Source organism: Oncorhynchus clarkii, chromosome 10 (assembly GCF_045791955.1).
Source record: "Oncorhynchus clarkii lewisi isolate Uvic-CL-2024 chromosome 10, UVic_Ocla_1.0, whole genome shotgun sequence".
Classification (NCBI taxonomy): Eukaryota; Metazoa; Chordata; class Actinopteri; order Salmoniformes; family Salmonidae; genus Oncorhynchus; species Oncorhynchus clarkii.
The window spans coordinates 29,720,682-29,739,440 of record NC_092156.1 but is presented as its reverse complement, the minus strand read 5'-3'; the positions used below and the strand labels follow the sequence as shown (position 1 = coordinate 29,739,440).

The 18,759-nt window shown below is 43.1% G+C and overlaps 1 protein-coding gene across 1 annotated transcript in view; it reads left to right on the top strand.

Moving 5' to 3' along the window:
* The window catches only part of LOC139418249 (cytospin-B-like), a 126,842-nt gene that overhangs the window by 50,669 nt on the left and 57,414 nt on the right, over positions 1-18,759 (top strand). The window contains exons 4-7 of the mRNA XM_071167559.1: positions 5,773-7,343; positions 16,618-16,825; positions 18,315-18,388; positions 18,574-18,749. Of these exons, the coding sequence (XP_071023660.1) occupies positions 5,773-7,343; positions 16,618-16,825; positions 18,315-18,388; positions 18,574-18,749 (2,029 nt within the window). The remainder of the gene's footprint in view (positions 1-5,772; positions 7,344-16,617; positions 16,826-18,314; positions 18,389-18,573; positions 18,750-18,759) is intronic.

The following is an 18,759-nucleotide window of genomic DNA, read 5'->3' as shown; positions in this document are numbered from 1 at the left end:
AGGTGTGTGCCTTTCCAAATCATGTCCAATCAATTGAATTTACCACAGGTGGACTCCAATCAAGATGTAGAAACATCTCAAGGATGGTCAATGGAACAGGAAGCACCTGAGCTCAATTTCGAGTCTAATAGCAAAGGGTCTGAATACTTATGTAAAATAGGTATCTGTTTTTTATTTGTAATACATTTGCAAAAATTTCTAAAAACCTGTTTTCACTTTCATTACAGGGTATTGTGTGTAGATTGATGAGCAAAACAATTAATTTAATACATTTTAGAATAAGGCTGTAACGTAACAAAATGTGGAAAAAGTCAAGGGGTCTGAATACTTTCCGAATGCACTGTATACAGTATCAGTCAAAAATGTGGACACACCTACTCATTCAAGGGTTTTTCTTTATTTTTCCAATTTATACATTGTAGAATAATAGCGAAGACATCAAAACTATGAAATAGCACATATGGAATCATGTAGTAACTAAAAAAGTTATAAACAAATCAAAATATATTTTGTATTTGAGATTTTTAAAGTAGCCACCCTTTGCCTTGATGACAGCTTTGTCCACTCTTTGTTCTCTCAACCAGCTTCATGAGGAATGCTTTTCCAACAGTCGTGAAGGAGCCCACATATGCTGAGCACCTGTTGGCTGCTTTTCCTTAACCCTGCGGTCCAACTCATCCCAAACTTTCTCAATTGGGTTGAGGTCGGGTGATTGTGGAGGCCAGGTCATCTGATCCCACTTAAACAGCCTGGAGGTGTGTTTTGGGTCATTGTCCTGTTGAAGAACAAATGATAGTCCCCACTAATTGGCCAATCACATCAGATCTGTTCACATCAGATCTTTTTCAGAGCTGATCTGATTGGTCAAAATACTAATTTGTGAAAAAAAGATTAGAAATGGACTTGCCTGTCTAAATTGTATTTCTAACTTTGAGCCTAGTTGCTTTCAACCACCGACCTCTACTGGACACCTTATTTACCAATTTATTTAGATTTTATTCAATACATAGCACCTGGACGATAACTCGGCAGGTAGGGTTGAGGAATACGGAGCAATCAGATACCTTAGGCGCAGAATCGAATCCTGGCTAAATTTGGAAAATAACTTTCTGTGAATCCCCACTATCTGCACATTGTTAAATTGTTGTTCAAATGATTTGTTTAGTTTAGTTTATCCTATCATAATATTTTGTCTTCAGCATCTTAAACAATACCACAGATGCAGCTTAATTTTTTGAAAAAAATTGTGAACCAGGAGTCAAAAAAGGTAAGCAGGATGTGGAATGCAAACCCAACATTCTTACTAACTTTAGTTTATAAAAATTCACACCTATCCATTGCACCACAATGTTTTGATGAATGCAGGGGTGAAAAGTGTCTGTATAAACATCAAATATATAGATATTTAGACATATATTCCCACTGTAATCAGCCTATACCCAACAGTTTTATGTTTACAGTTCTGATATTGTATATTCTGTATGACGTCTGTGTCTATTGCTGGCAGCACTTTCTCACTAAGACAAATTTCGGTATGTGTAAATGTACTTGCCGTACGAAGGTGATTCTGAAACATGCTGATATTTATTCTTGACCAGCAGATGTCACTAATGTGCATTGCGTTTAAAGCTTTGAGGAATGAACTGTCTTTCGGCACAATTTGGTGAAAGTCCCATAGGCTTCTGAAAGCCTCCGTTTCCAATCACTAGGGATATCCAACATTTGGACAAACATTTATTCACCTGCAACCTGCATTCAGAATGACTGTCAGGGTTGGGGACACTAAGATATAGCATTACCTAAAGCATCTAAACTGGAACAACCATTTCAGTAACGGGTGCAATTATTCCAACTAACAGATTGAATTTGTTTAGAAAAATTGTATTTCAATTTGAGTAGCATAAGATTAACTAATCAATCAATTTATTCACATGCAATCTGCATTCAGAATGACTGTCAGGGTTGGGAAGACTAAGATATAGCATTACCTAAAGCATATAAACAATAATAACCTGCAATAGAGCATGCTGGGCAATATGTTAATGATGGGCGTGGTTTTGGCTCAACATTTGTTATTAACACCAATACTGGTGTTCTTTTACACCACTGATTGTTAATTAAAGTCTTTGCTGAGTTAATTTAACACTTGAATCAACACTAGAAATGTTACACTGAAAAATCAACACTAGTTAACACTAGCCAATTATTTTGTGTAGAAACATGAATGTTTTAAGTTTAAAGTTTGGGTTAATGACTTTGGCCTGTTAAACTTGGCTGCCACTGTCGGCTTTATTTGGCCATCTGCAATCTCTCTTACTATGGCTTCTCATCCAAAACGACATGATTTGGCCATGCTCTCAATTCACTATTGTGAAATTATATTTCTTACCATATGAGAAAAGACATGCTTTCAGCACAAAAACCTCTGTGTTACGAAATGTTATGTAGTATAATTTCTCTTGTTCCTCAACATAAAGGGGCCCTTTATGAGAGAAAGCCCATTCTACTTGGCAGTGATATTTCTCTTTCTCTCCAAAGCTTGTGTTTCACATTATTTACACTTTGCTATAAATGAGACAGTCTCCAGAGGCTGTGGGAGGGAGCATCTCTGAGAGGCATTCAAACCCCCGCCCCCCCAGCTCAGACCCCCTACAGGGGGCTGATTTAGTTCATCCCAGAGCTGCCTGTGTGTGAATGGACCATGAGTTGAGCCGTACGGCATGGAAGACAAAGATAAATTAGGATTGAGGGAACGCTGCAGTCATCCCCCTCCTTGTTTCACTTTCACTCGCGCTCTCTCTCTCTTTTACACTCTCTCTCTCACTTACACTCTCTCTCCCTCTCTGCCGTTCTCTCTCATCTCTGTTTCTCCCTCCACCCCCCCCCTTTCCCTGTTTCAGTAGCCTCTAAAATGGGGAGTTGTCATTGTCTGTCAAAGGCTTGGCAAGTCAGACCCAGATAACTTTGGAGTCAGGAAGCATTTGTCCCAACTGAGGGATTTAAATAGTTTCTCTTGACTATTCATTCACAGCTTGTCTTGTTTGTGCTTTCTTTTAAATTATGAAAAACATGGTGGCTATCATCACTGAGGATAACTTTGTGATCTATGAATATCACGAAAGAAGGCTTGTTGAGAAAAAAAGCTGTTGATCAATTAAAAAATGCATGGTTTGAATTATCAGACTGTCAAATAGGCCTTTCTTCTGTGCCTTTTTAATATCACTATTTTATATTATTATTCATTATTTTATAACAATGTATATTGTATACATTATTGCTTTGGCAATATTGACACAATGATTTTCATGCCAATAAAGCAGTTTAAATTTGAGAGAGAGAGTTACCATTTTAATGTTGTTATTTCTATTATTTATTTTTCTAATAACTTTTTTGAATATCACTGTTTTATATTATCATTAATTATTGATGCAATGAACCTGAGAGAGAGTGAGTTCCATTGTGAGGCATCTTTATATGAGATGTGGACAGTCAGACCACATTTGAAAGACTCGTATTTGTTTTCTCTACAGTGCCAGGGAAGCTCAATAAAGCACAACTAATTTCAAATACTATTTGAACCCAGGTCTGGACAGTCTGTGTTCCAGTATCACTGTTCCAGCCAGTCTCCCTTTCGCGGTATTGTATTATAGTGTACTGTAACTGTTCACGTATTAGTTGGCTCGTTTCGCACACAGATTTATGTCATGGCTATGTGCGCAGGGACAAGCTGTAGTGAAGTCATGGTAAAAGGGAGGTGACTACTTAAACGAGGAAAGTAATTTCATACAGTCCATATGGGTTTTATTCAGTTGGACTGGGAAGGATCATTTTAATGTATGTGGGGACTGTGAATGGGAGATGTCCCAGAATCTCACTTCAACTCCAAACATTAGTCATCTTAATGAAAACGGATTGAGCTTAAACACATCCGCCTCTCTCTCATTTCTCTCTCCCTTTATTTCTTTCTCTCTCTCTCTCCCTTTGCTTTTCTTCCCCTATAAGTAATGAGAATAAGATAATTTGCATGAATATGTCCCATATGACCTATAGGTGTGACCTACTGTATATGCTGTCTTTGTCACGTTCTGTCTGTCTGTTTCGGTTTGTACATAAAGTACATGCACCCCCAAACATCTTAATATGTCAATCTGTAATGCATTATGATAAGTCATTTTTAACCTTTCATTTCATCACTGTCTTTGTTCATATACAAGTAGGTGTTAAAATCTTCCATGTGATAATACATAATTTAGGAGTGTATGGCCTCATTTTTTCTGTAACGGAGGCATCCACTGTAAAATGTACAGAGAAGTAAGTGATTATAGATTTTTCATGGCAGCCTGTGATCTTGGCAGGCTAGTCTAGTGGGAATTTCACTGGAGTTCACTTGACCTGACTGATAGAGAACCAATGCGAAGGTGATTAATGGGAATTTAAATGACTGCCTTTTGCTTGCTCTCACTCATGCTGAGTATTTAGGTTCTTATTTTTAAGCACAGTTTGACTGAAGGCCAAACCATACTATCTGCAGTCACTCTGTGTGCCAGCCAATCTGACCTGGTATTGTTATAGCTTTTTAATGTTTTACCGGAACTATTTGGTGTTTTATTGTGATTTTCGCAAATATATGAATTTACGATAGTGTTATTATTAAAAGAAAGCATTCTAATGGCCTTGCTATATATATAAATGTGGCATTTTAATTTATGATTATATTATCAAAAACATATTGAATGGAAACTGAGTTCTGAGCTCCTTGCTTTATATAGAAGAAGCATATTTGAGTGCTGATAAAGTAAGTTATGTTTCTGTTTCTCTGTGTTTCCGGCCTCATCAGCAACTCTTTATCCACAAAGCCCTACTTTAAGAATGCTAATCCACGCTGTGCCCATGAGATTGTCTGAGGCTTGGCAGGCACACCCTGCAAAGTGGCCATCAATGGAGAAGTGCTTTAAGAGCCCAGAGGGGTGTAGGATTTCCATTCCAAAATGAGCCGAGACTCTTTGTTTGTGAGTGTGTGTGTGAGTGTGTGTGTGTTTGTAGGTGTGGATGTGAGCCAACTTGCCAGTGTATCTTGAAAGTTTCTTTGTGTGTGTGTGTTGTTTATGGTGTTATACAGTAGCCTACTTAATATCTTCTTGCCCAGGCTGTGCAGTAGTCTGTGCCCTCTGGGGTTGATAGAAGTCAGTGTAGTGTCACCAACACAGCGCTCTCTTTGTGTCTGTCCACTGATGGTCTGCTTTGTGCTGGAATGTTCCACGTGCCCCAGACCATTGTCATCCCTGGTAACAAGAACCCCCCTGTGTCTGTGTTGCTGTTTGCTGATTATTTCAAAACAAACAATAAAAGCCTTTCAGACAGCGTCCTGCTCACGCAGGGGATGAATCAGTAAAAGCTCTTCATATTTGAGAGAGAGCGAGAGAGCGAGAGCCAGTCAAGCCTTGTGGATCCACTGAAATTTGTTTCAATGGAAAGCCCTGTGTTTCAATGTCCACAGTAACGCAGACACAGTGTCTACCAACCAGCCATCACAATAAAGAAGGGATCTATGAATAGGGTTGAATGACTGACCCCTGATGATGACAATCACAGCATCATATTAACACTGTATCACAACTGAGCTTCAATCTGAGTGTGAAATTGTTTCTATTGAATCGTGAGGACATTACAGACATTAATCAAATGCATTACCACTTTTACTAGTGGATTTTCATAAAAAATAAGAAGAAAGAAAGCAGAAGACTGAATGTGTGTTTTGATTATATTTTCCAGGTGTTCAATCAGGATCTAAGAAGTCTGGAATCCCTGCCCCCAGGGAGATCCCCCCCACCATGACCAGAGACCGCGTGTCGCTGAGGGACCAGTTGAGGACCTCCACGAACAAGAAGATGGTCCCCAGCGCCAGCACCTCCAGCCTGGCCACCATAGCAACCAAGCACCAGCGCGGCTCCACCACCACAAAGCCCAGGATAGACGCTGAGGGCTCGGAGAGAGGCTTCCTGGAGTGCCAGATTAAGGAGCTGCTGGCTGAAGCCAAGGCGAAGGAGTTTGAGATCAGCAAGCTGAGGATGGAGCTGCAGCGCTGCCGGGGGAAAGCCTCGTCGTCCTCGCCTCACAACACCCCCTCCACTCTACCTGAGGGTGCCCCCGAGCAGGGCCAAGGCCCATCCCAGCAGGCTACAGATGCCCAGGCCCTGGTTGGAGAGCTGAGGGAGAAGAACGGGAAGTTCCAGAGGGAGTTGGCGGCTCTGAGGGAGGAGAACCAGGTCCTGAAGGAGAAGCTTTTCTCCCTGGAGTCCTCGCCTGCCTCTCCTCTGTCCAACAACACTACCACCACCACCAGCCCCTCCAAGCCCTCCATCAATGGCCTCTCTTTAGACAACAACACCACACCCCCAGCCAAGTCAGCCATACCCAGCCCACTCAAAACCTCAGTCTCCTCCAGCAGTGACATCACCAAAGGCTCGCCCTCGCCAGACTCCTCAGAGTTTGAGAAGATCCCGTCGCGGTCTGACTCAGTGAGCAGCAGCGATGGGGGCTGTGGTGGTGTAGGGGTTGTAGGTGTGGGGAAGGGTCAGGGTCGCGACCCCTCAGTGGAGAGGCTGACGGAGAAGATCCAGAAGATGGAGGAGAGTCAGCACAGCACGGCAGAGGAGCTCCAGGCCACACTACAGGAGCTGGCCGATCAGCAGCAGGTGGTCCAGGAGCTGACAGCTGAGAACGAGCGCTTGGCCCAGGAGAAGGGCCTCCTACAGACGTCGCTGCAGCAGCAGAGGGAGAGGGTGGAGCTGCTGGCCCAGAAGAACGAGGCCCTGGCCGGGAGGCTGCAGGAGGCAGCCCAGGCCCAGAGCGGGGACGAGGACCGAGCAGCCGAGCTGGAGCAGCGCTACACTGACCTGGTGCAGAGCTCTCGCTTCGAGAGGGAAAAGCTGGTGGACATCCAGCAGCAGCTGACTGGGAGCTTGAGGGCCCTGGAGCAGGAGCACCAGGAGGCCCAGGGGCAGGTGAGGTCCCTCAGAGAAGAGAGGGACGGCCTCCAGTGCCGGGTGGAGAGGGAGGAGGAGGCCGGGGGTGAGATGACACGGGCGGCTGAGGAACACAAGGCGGCAGCGGACGCCCTGAGGGTGAAGAACGGACGGCTCAAAGCCCAGGTGGACATAGAGAGGCAGAAGGTTGGGGAACTGAAGGCCATGCAGAGTGCTGGGGACAGCACAGAGCTGCAGAGGCTGCTGAAGGTGGCCCATGCTGAGAGAGACAGACTGGAGGGGGAGGTAACAGGGCTACGGCAGGAGCTGCTACAGGCCCAGACCAACACTGAACACGCCCACGGACTGCTGTCCAAGGTGGGTGGGACACTAAGCTACAACTTATCCTCTGGCAGTGTGTAGCCCTAAATCGTCCTTTTACCTTCTTCAGTGTAGGCTGTAATTTATGGATCTTGTGATTTATTATTCTACAGCAGTGGTCACCAACCTTTTCTGAGTCAAGATCACTTTCTGAGTCAAAATGCAAGCCGAGATCTACCGCTCAGATTATAATTTTTTTGAATGACACAAGCCACAAATAATAACAACGCAAGCTTATCAAATGTGCATTTTATGGCTTATAAAACCTTTGAACAAAGACAGTGCTGAATAACAACTTAAACATGAATTTACTCATAAAAACATCAGCTCTTTGCTGTATTCCTTGAGTCTCTCTCTAGTCTTGGTTTTAAAGTCTTGAAATCTAACATTATCAACTTTGCTGTGTGTTCGAGGCCTATTTCTACAGTCTATGGCGCAAGGAAACTGCAGACACGGATCTTGTCTATCTGATTGGCCAGTGGTAGGCCTATACTGTAAGTGCACTTCATTTGCTCTTTGGGCCTGCCGGGAACACTTTGCCTTCCTGGCGGTAGGGCTTATGGATCGAGTGCACCTACCGTCAACAGCGCAAAACAAGTACAAAAAATAGGATCGCAAGTCTTTATCGCTGGGTTTTTTACAGTAATGTTTGGTGATCGACTAGGAATGGCTTGGAGATCACGATCGACCAGTTGGTGACAACTGTTTTACAGTATGTACAGGTAACTGCCAAAATAAAGGAAACACCAACATAGTGTCTTAATAGGGTTTTGTACCACCACGAGCCAGAACGGCTTCAATGCACCTTGGCATAGATTCTACACGTTTCTGGAGCTCTATTGGAGGGATGAAACACCATTCTTTCGTGAGAAATTCCCTCATTTGGTGTTTTGTTTTGTTGATAGTTGTGGAAAACGCTGTCTCAGGCACCGCTCCAGATTTTGAGTGTTCAATTGTATGGTTTACATAGTTTTCATGCTCATCAAACCACTCGTGCCCTGTTGATGGGGGCATTATCATCCTATGGGGGCATAGCCACGGTTTCCAAAACAATGGCCTGCCCAGCATTTTTATACATGACCCTAAGCATGATGGGATTTTAATTTCTTCATGAACTTAGGATACACAGCTGTGTGGAAGCAACTGCTTTCAATATACTTTGTATCACTCATTTACCCAAGTTTTTCCATTATTTTGACAGTTACCTGTACATTGCATTCGGAAAGTATTCAGACCCCTTGACATTTTCCACATTTTGTTACGTTACAGCCTTATTCTGAAATGTATTCAATTGTCTTTTTCCCTCATCAATCTGCACACAATACCCCACAATGACAAAGCAAAAACAGGTTTTTAGAATTTTTTGCAAATGTATAAAAAATGTAAAACTGATATCACATTTACATCAGTATTCAGACCCTTTGTTGAAGCAACTTTGGCAGCGATTACAGCCTTGAGTCTTCTTGGGTATGACACTACAAGCTTGGCACACCTGTATTTGGGGAGTTTCTCCCATTCTTCTCTGCAGATCCTCTCAAGCTCTTGTCAGGTTGGATGGGGAGCGTCGCTACACAGCTATTTTCGGGTCTCTCCAGAGAGAGTCCGGGCTCTGACCGAGCCAATCAAGGACATTCAGAGACTTGTCCCGAAGTCACTCCTGCGTTGTCTTGGCTGTGTGCTTAGGGTTGTTGTCCTGTTGGAAGGTGAACCTTCGCCCCAGTCTGAGGTCCTGAGCGCTCTGTAGCAGGTTTTCCTCAAGGATCTCTCTGTACTTTTCTCCGTTCATCTTTCCCTCGATCCTGATTAGTCTTCCAGTCCCTGCCGCTGAAAATATCCCCACAGCATGATGCTGCCACCACCATGCTTCACCGTAGGGATGGTGCCAGGTTTCTTCCAGACGTGATGCTTGGCATTCAGGCCAAAGAGTTCAATCTAGGTTTCATCAGACCAGAGAATCTTGTTTCTCAGGGTCTGAGAGTCCTCTAGGTGCCTTTTGGCAAACTCCAAGCAGGCTGTCGTGCCTTTTACTAAGGAGTGGCTTCCATCTGGCCACTCTATCATAAAGGCCTGATTGGTGGAGTGCTGCAGAGATGGTTTTCCTTCTGGAAGGTTCTCCCATCTCTACAGAGGAACTCTGGAGCGCTGTCACCTCCCTGACCAAGGCCCTTCTCCCCCGATTGCTCAGTTTGGCCGGGTGTTCAGCTCTAGGACGAGTCTTGGTGGTTCCAAACTTCTTCCATTTAAGAATGATGGACACCACTGTGTTCTTGGGGAGCTTCAATGCTGCAGAAATGTGTTTGTACCCTTCCCCAGATTTGTGCCTCGACACAATCCTGTCTCGGAGCTCTGCAGATTATTCCTTCGACCTCATGGTTTGGTTTTTGCTCTGACATGCACTGTCAACTGTGGGACCTTATATAGACAGGTGTGTGCATTTCCAAATCATGTCCAATCAATTGAATTTACCACAGGTGGACTCCAATCAAGATGTAGAAACATCTCAAGGAAACATCTCAAGGATGATCATGGGAACAGGATGCCCCCCATGAGTTCAATTTTGAGTCTCGTATCAAAGGGTCTGAATACTTATGTAAATAAGGTATTTCTGTTTTTAATTTGTAATACAGTTGCAAAAATGTCGCTTTGTCATTATTGGGTTTTGTGTGTAGAGTGTTGAGAATGATTATTTTTAAAATCCATTTTAGAATAAGGCCATAACAAAATGTGGAGAAAGTCAAAGGGTCTGAATGCACTGTATATACAGTATGCTGCATTCCAGTCGCTGTCTATTCCACAAGTTACCACCGGCTAAAGCTATAATGTTGAAATGCCTATTCACTCTGTTCCATCTCACTGCGCAAATCCACTGTCTTGTCAGCCTAGCAAGGCAATTTATAAACTTGATCTCCACTATAAAAAGCATCTAGACATTATCTCCCATTTCTTTTAAAACTAGCATTTGGTTTTCAACAGCAATTATTTGTATAAACCTTGGTGTCTGTCTTTCCAACATTTGCAACTTCGTTTAAATATTGAAATTCGATCTCCAGCTGTCCCATAGTAATGAACATGTCGGGACGAGACAGACAGGCGTACAGCTTTTCTCTGCCAGTCTAAATCATGAATCAGCTGGCATCGTTTTTATTGATATATACAAAGAAATGTCAATAGAAAACAGGTGAAACTAAACAAAATGCAGCTAGTTTACAGTCTTTCCAGCATCAGTTTGAAGGGATTGTATTAGCTCTGTTGTTGGCTAGCTCATCTGAACAACAATGTCCTGACCAGAGAGCACATTTACTATGCCAGGTGAAATGCACATCATTAGCTTGTTATTATGGATGTATCCAAATAAATGTCACTAGAAAACAGCTTAAACAAACACAAACGCAGCTACGTTGCTGTTATTCTGGCTGCACTGTTTAACATGACTGGAAGTTAGCCGTAGTTGGCTAGCTAGCAAGCAAGGGATAAGAATTTTGCCAGCCAGTATGGCAATGGAACATTTAGAACAAACGACTGGGTTTAGTACAGAGGAAAAAGACTTAACGACTGTGTCGCATCTCTGGCATCCGAACAGATAGAACCAACGTCCAGCCAGCTTGGGTAGCAACCTTAGATTTGTGTCGGGACTATATACTATATATGCAAAAGTATGTGGACACTCCTTCAAATGAGTGGATTTGGCTATTTCAGCCACACCCGTTGCTGACAGGTGTATAAAATCGAGCACACAGCCATGCCATTCCATAGACAAACATTGTCAGTAGAATGGCCTTACTGAAGAGCTCAGTGACTTTCAACGTGGACTGTCATAGGATGTCACCTTTCCAACAAGTCAGTTTGTCAAATTGGTGGGAACGTGGAAACGTCTAGTGGAAACGTCTAGGAGCAACAACGTCTCAGTCACTAAATTGTAGACCACACAAGCTCACAGAACGGGACCAGAGTGTCCTGAAGCGCCGATCACATAAAAATATTCTGTCCTCCGTTGCAACTCTCACTACCGATTTCCAAACTGCGTCAGCACAAGAACTGTTAGTCGGGAGTTTCGTGAAATGGGTTTCAATGGCCGAGCAGCCGCACACAAGCCTAAGATCACTCACTATGTGCTATGCCAAGCGTTGGCTGTAGTGGTGTAAAGCTTGCCGCCATTAGACTCTGCAGCAGTGAAAATGCATTCTCTGGAGTGATGAATCACATTTCTCCATCTGACAGTCCGACGGATGGATCTGGGATTGGCGGATGCCAGGAGAACACTACCTGCCCCAATGCATAGTGCCAACTGTAAAGTTTGGTGGAGGAAGAATAATGTTCTGGGGCTGTTTTTCATGGTTCAGGCTTGGCCCCTTAGTTCCAGTGAAGGGAAATCTTCTTATTTTTTTTGTAAATATGTACAGTTCAATATGGAGAAAAAACAAAATTAAATAGCAAAGATATAAACAACAGGATGAATAAGGACAAAACCAAACAAATGAAAAACAAATAGGTTTCAGTTTTACAAATTAAATCGGCCTATTCAAATGTCAATCTCAAAGGCTAACAACCCAGAGCCACATAGGAATATAAAAGGTAGACAGAGCAGGGCAATCCCATCACCCATCCACAAGACCAAACATAGTTGTTAAATTAGGTTAGGTGAAGGGAAATCTTAACACTCTAGACCACATATGTCAGAGTCAAGGCCCGCGGGCCACATCCGGCCCGCAAGAAGGTTTTTTACGGCCCCTGGGATGATCTTGATTTATTATTAGAACCGGCCCGCAGCAAGCCGGCAGCCCGCAGATCTTTTACACGCACCAATACTACATTTCCCACAATGCAAAGGTGACGCACCGAGCAGTAGGCTGCTTCATTTCAATATTTATTGGCACAGCAGTCGTCAGCATCACAGTAAAATTAACTTTCAGATACCCATCAAAAATGGCAAAACGGAAGGTGGATACTGAGAACCGGGGGTTTCAAACAAGGTGGGAGTCGGAGTATATGTTCACGAAGGTAGCTGGAAAACCTGTGTGTCTTCTGTGTGGAGAAAGTGTGGCGGTACTGAAAGAGTATAATCTGAGACGACATTATGAAACGAAACACGCGGACAAAAACAAGAATATGGACATGGAACAAAGGCTACAAAAGGCAGAGGAATTAAAACGAGGCCTCAAATCTCGACAGGCTCTGTTCAAAAAAGCCAAATCACAAGGCCAGGCTGCTGTCAAGGCCAGTTTTATTTTGGCAGAAGAGATCGCTAAATCAGCCCGGCCATTTACGGAGGGGGATTTCATCAAAAACTGCATGATTAAAGTTTGTGACGAAGTTTGCCCAGAAAAAAGGCAACTCTTTTTAAATGTGAGTCTGAGCAGAAACACCATTGCCGAGAGAGTAGACCAGTTGTCCATCAATCTAAAAGAGCAGCTTGTGAAAAAGGGAAAAGATTTTATTGCATATTCCTTGGCTGTGGATGAGAGCACCGACATTTCTGACATTGCCCAGTTGTCAATTTTCATCCGCGGAGTGGACTCCAACCTAAGCGTGACAGAGGAGTTTTTGGCTTTACGTCCTATGCATGGCACAACTACGGGGCATGATTTGTATGAAGAGGTGTCAAGATGTGTAAATGAGATGGAGCTGCCTTGGGAAAAACTCGTGGGTTTGACAACCGACGGAGCACCTGCGATGTGTGGACACAGGAGCGGACTGGTGGCGAAGATACGGGAAAAGATGCAAGAGGAAAACGCGACAGGTGAGCTGACAGCTTATCATTGTATCATACACCAGGAAGCGTTGTGCGGTAAAGCCTTGAAAATGGAGCATGTAATGAGCATCATCACGCGCACAGTTAACTTTATCAGAGCCAAAGGTTTGAATCACCGCCAGTTCAAGGCATTTCTGACGGAGTTAGAAACGGAGCATGGTGATTTGCCTTATCACACAGAGGTGCGATGGCTAAGCCAGGGAAAGGTGCTTCAAAGATGTTTCGAGCTTCGTGAGGAGATTTGTCTGTTCTTGGACAGCAAAGGGAAAGACACAACACAACTCCGAGACGAAATGTTTCTGTGTGAAATGGCTTTTCTGTGTGACATTACGAGTCATCTGAATGCAATAAACTTGCAGCTGCAGGGTCGGGATCGTGTCATCTCTGATATGTACAGTACAGTGAAGGCATTTAAAACCAAACTGACTCTGTGGGAGACGCAGATGCGGAAAGAAAATTTGAGCCACTTTCCCAGCTGCCAGACCATGAAAGAGAAGCTCTCTACCAGTGCGTTCCCGAGCACACAGTTGGCTGATAAAATAGGTATGCTTGCCGCTGACTTTCGACGCCGATTTGCTGACTTTGAAGCACAAAAAAGCAGGTTGGAACTGCTCGGTAACCCATTTGCTGTTGACGTGGAAAGCTCACCACCAAACCTCCAAATGGAGTTGATTGACCTCCAATGCAATGATGCACTGAGGGCAAAATATGCGGCAGTGGGTGCTGCGGAGTTCGCCCGTTTCCTCCCCGGCACAATGCCCCAGCTGCGCATCCAGGCTGCTCAAACGTTGTCTATGTTTGGCAGCACATACCTGTGTGAACAACTGTTTTCTTTGATGAACCTGAACAAAACATCACACAGAAGTCGACTTACTGCTGAACACCTCCACTCAATTCTGAGGATTTCTTCAGCTCAGAGCCTTACCCCGAACATTGATGAACTTGTGGAAAAGATGGGACACCACCAAGTATCACCCTCAACCTCAAACAAGTGAACATTACTGTGCAATCACATATTTAGAGTTTTTACTCAGTTCAAGTTTAAAAGTTAAAATTTAATATTTGTTTTCACTGCATGTTACTTCTCCTTAAACAAAGTGTTGTTTTTGATTAATAGATTTTTGCACTTTATTTTTTTGTATTTCAATCCAATTATATTTTAAAAATATTTCAGTTGAGTGGATGATAGAAAATTGCTATTATTGTTTTTTCTTTGAAGTAAATTTAGCCCACTTTTGCTAAAATAGAAAATATAGTCTACTGATGGTGCCTTGAATACCGGTTTCTTTCATTTAATGTTCATGTTATGGGGATATTTATATAAAGGAAATTTGTCTTTTGTGTCTGTTGAAAATTAAAGATTACTGACAGAGCCATAAGAAAATATTGCTTTATTTATCTGATCATATTGTAATATATTTGTTAGGTTTTCAGTAGGTTCAATTAGGTTCACTAGACTATATGCGTCATTTAAAAATTTTTCAATGAACATTCGAACAGTCCGGCCCTCGTCTTGTAGCTGATTTTTTTATTTGGCCCTCCGTCCATTTGACTTTGACACCCCTGCTCTAGACAATTCTAGACAATTCTTAACACTCTAGACATTCTAGACAATTCTGTGCTTCCAACTTTGTGGCAGGCCCTTTCCTGTTTCAGCATGACAATGCCCCCGTGGGAGGACGCATGGCTCCCGACGTTCGCCTCTCCCGAGTTCGCACAGGAGTTGCAGCGATGGGACAAGACTGACTACCAATTGGATATCATGAAATTGGATAAAAAGGGGTATAAAGTACACAAAAAACAACAACAACAAAAAAAGAAAATGCCCCCGTGCACAAAGTGCGGTTCATACAGATCGGTGTGGAGAACTTGACTGGCCCTGACCTCACCAAATCAATCACCTTTGGGATGAATTGGCACGCCGACTGCGAGCCAAGCCTAATCGTCCAACATCAGTGCCAGACCTCCCTAATGCTCTTGTGGCTATGAATATGTTAGTAAACCGTTGTATAAAAGTGATAATGCCCTCGAAGCCGGTGTTTGGAGGATATACAGTGTGTTCGGAAAGTATTCAGACCCCTTCCTTTTTCCACATTTTGTTATGTTACAGCCTTATTCTAAAATGGAGTAAGTAAAACATGTTCCTCATCAATCTACACACAATACCCAATAATGACAAAGTGAAAACAGTGTTTTGGAAATTTTGGCAAATGTTTTAAATATAAGGAACAGAAATGTCTTATTTACATAAGTATTCAAACCCCCTTTGCTATTAGACTCGAAATTGAGCTCAAGTGCCATCCTCTCTCTATTAATCATCCTTGAGATGTTTCTAGATATTGATTGGAGTCCACCTGGGGTAGATTCAATTGATTGGACATGATTTGGAAAGGCACTGTGTATATAAGGTCCTACAGTTGACGTCAAAGGAACTGTCCGTAGAGCTCCGAAACAGGATTGTTGAGGCACAGATCTGGGGAAGGACACCAAAACATGTCTGCAGCATTGAAGGTCCCCAAGAACAATTTAACCTCTGAGATATCAGACTACAGTTATACACAATACCTCGTCTGCCATGATGGTTTAAATTAAATATTGTATTGCTAGTGAAGAGAAGCTTTGTGATAGTTCAGGACTTTCCCTCACCACTCTCCAGCATATGAGCTGAGTGAGCAGTGGTTTCAACATCACACTAATGGACTCTGTGCCGAGTAGTGCCCACACTGGGGTGATCCAGTCAGGGCAGTCTTGGGTTAAAATATTATTTGTTTGTAGTGTATCAGGAAGTTTATTAGCTGCAGCAGGAGACAAGGGCTTTAGACACTTAACTGTAAAATCAATGAGTCATCATCACCTGTTTACCCAGCAGCCAGTTACACTGTAGTGTAGGGTAGGCTATCAAAATGGCTTTGGAGGAGATCCTGCTAGGCTATTGTGTCAATGAGTCTCTGTAGACACTGGCAGGGCTGATGTCCAACAGCTTTTATCATCTTTTTTTACTACGTCAGACTAGAAGGGCTTATTAGCAGGTACAGTCACAGAGTCATATGTAGATAGATCTAAGGCTCTGCTTACAGTAATGGGTGTGTCACTGTCAGTTAGTCTAAGTGATAATGTCTGGTGGATTAGATATTAACTGTTAATGGTTAAGTAACCCTTTATTATCTAGTTATTAGGCTAAGATTAACTGTCTAATACAATTGCAAACCTTCTGGAATGAAAAAAATAAATACAATAGGCCTATTCTGTCAAACATGCTTAGAAAAGTTTGACATTTCTGCATTCAGAAATGCACCTGCTTTATGTTTGTAAAGGCCTTTTGTGTTTTCCTTCCATCTTTAATATAGAGGTAATAGGTACAGACATTGGAAAGCGGGTACACTGTCACTTCAGACACAGCGCCATCTCATGGTGGCAGCAAACAGTACACTTGTAGAGAGAAGCCCCTTGATGGACCAACTAACCAATCATGTCAGCTATACATGTGACTAAACAATCAGATGGTCTCCTACTATGTCCCAGGTGGAGGCTGAGTGCCAGCAGGTGGCAGAGCGAGCAGGGAGCCGGGAGGAGGAGCTGAGTGGCCGGGTCAGTGCCCTAGAGAATGGGGGTCGGCAGGCCGACGGCCAGATCAAGGACCTGAAGGAGACCATTTTTGAGCTGGAGGACCAGGTGGAGCAGCAGAGAGCTGTCCACCTCCACACCAACCAGACCATCCTGGACCTAGAGAGTATGTTCACTAGTGTATATATCATCAGTCTACTACTGTACTACTCTACCTCCTCCATCCTAACTTTTACTTGTTATAGGAGCACAGCACTCCTAAGCACATAGGGACGATTTCCCTGGCCCAGATTAAGCCAACACCTGGACTAAATATGTGTAGCGGTATGCATTGTTTGAGTCCTTTTATTTGGTCAGTGGTGAGGCTTGCGACACATGGATTAAGTATGAGTTATGGATATAAAGTTGAAGTCAGAAGTTTACATACACCTTAGCCAAATACATTTCAACTCAGTTTTTCAGATTCCTAACATTTAATCCTAGTAAAAATTCCCTGTCTTAGGTCAGTTAGGAGCCTCCCCTTTTTTCTTCTAAACATAACGATGGTCATTATGGCCAAACAGTTCTATTTTTGTTTCATCAGACCAGAGGACATTTCTCAAAAAAGTACGATCTTTGTCCCCATGTGCAGTTGCAAACCATAGTCTGGCTTTTTTATGACGGTTTTGGAGCCGTGGCTTCTTCCTTGCTTAGCGGCCTTTCAGGTTATGTCGATATAGGACTTGTTTTACTGTGGATATAGATACTTTTATACCTGTTTCCTCCAACATCTTCACAAGATACTTTGCTGTTGTTCTGGGATTGATTTGCACTTTCCGCACCAGAGTACATTCATCTCTAGGAGACCGAACGTGTCTCCTTCCTGAGCGGTATGATGGCTGCGTGGTCCCATGGTGTTTATACTTGCGTACTGTTGTTTGTACAGATGAACGTGGTACCTTCATGCGTTTGGAAATTGCTCCCATTGATGAGCCAGACTTGTGGAGGTCTACAATTTCTTTTCTGAGGTCTTTTGATTTTCCCATGATGTCAAGCAAAGAGACACTGAGTTTGAAGGTAGGCCTTGAAATACATCCACAGGTACACCTACAATTGACTCAAATGATGTCACTTAGCCTATCAGAAGCTTCTAAAGCCATGACATCATTTTCTGGAATTTTCCAAGCTGTTTAAAGGCACATTCAACTTAGTGTATGTAAACTTCTGACCCACTGGAATTGTGATACAGTGAACTATAAGTGAAATAATCTGTCTGTAAACAATTGTTGGAAAAATGACTTGTATCATGCACAAAGTAGATGTCCTAACAAACTTGCAAAAACTATAGTTTGTTAACAAGAAATTTGTGGAGTGGTTAAAAAACAAGTTTTAATGACTCCAACCAAAGTGTATGCAAACTTCCGACTTCAACTGTAGCAATGCAGATTTAACTGATAGCAGGCTCATAATAACCATACTATATAATGAGAAAGACATTTTGAATGGATATAAATGATCCCTGTAGATCCACTGGTAAAAGAGGTTAGATTTACCGAATGTATTTATCAGACTAAGAAATGGTTGCAGCAATGGCTACGTTTATGATATGGGTCTTTCGCAGATGTATTCTGTGGTTGATGTTCTCAAAGTAATGATATATTTATCTTTCTTTACAGACCAACTCAAGAAGCTGGAGGAGCAGAAGGCTGAAGTGGAGAGGCAGCTGAAGATCTTGAGTAAGCAGATGAAGGTAGGAGTGATCTGACTGTTGGTGGTTATATACTTTCAGGTGGTTTGCTGGTGGTCAAGATGGTCAAGGTTTGTGACTCCTATGATGCAAAGAGAATCACAATCCTCATTGTGTAGTGTGTGTGTGTGTGTGTGTGTGCATCCGTGCATTTGTGTGTGTGCGTATTTATGTGTGTTTGTGTTCAGGATGAGACGGAGGAGTGGCGACGGTTCCAGGCAGACCTCCAGACAGCCGTAGTGGTGGCCAACGACATCAAGGTGGAGGCCCAGCAGGAGATCCGCTCTCTGAGGAGGAGGTTACAGGAGGAGCAGGGTCGCAGTGCAAAGCTCTCCTCAGACCTGGAGCAGCTGCAGGGAGTCAGGTACGTACCG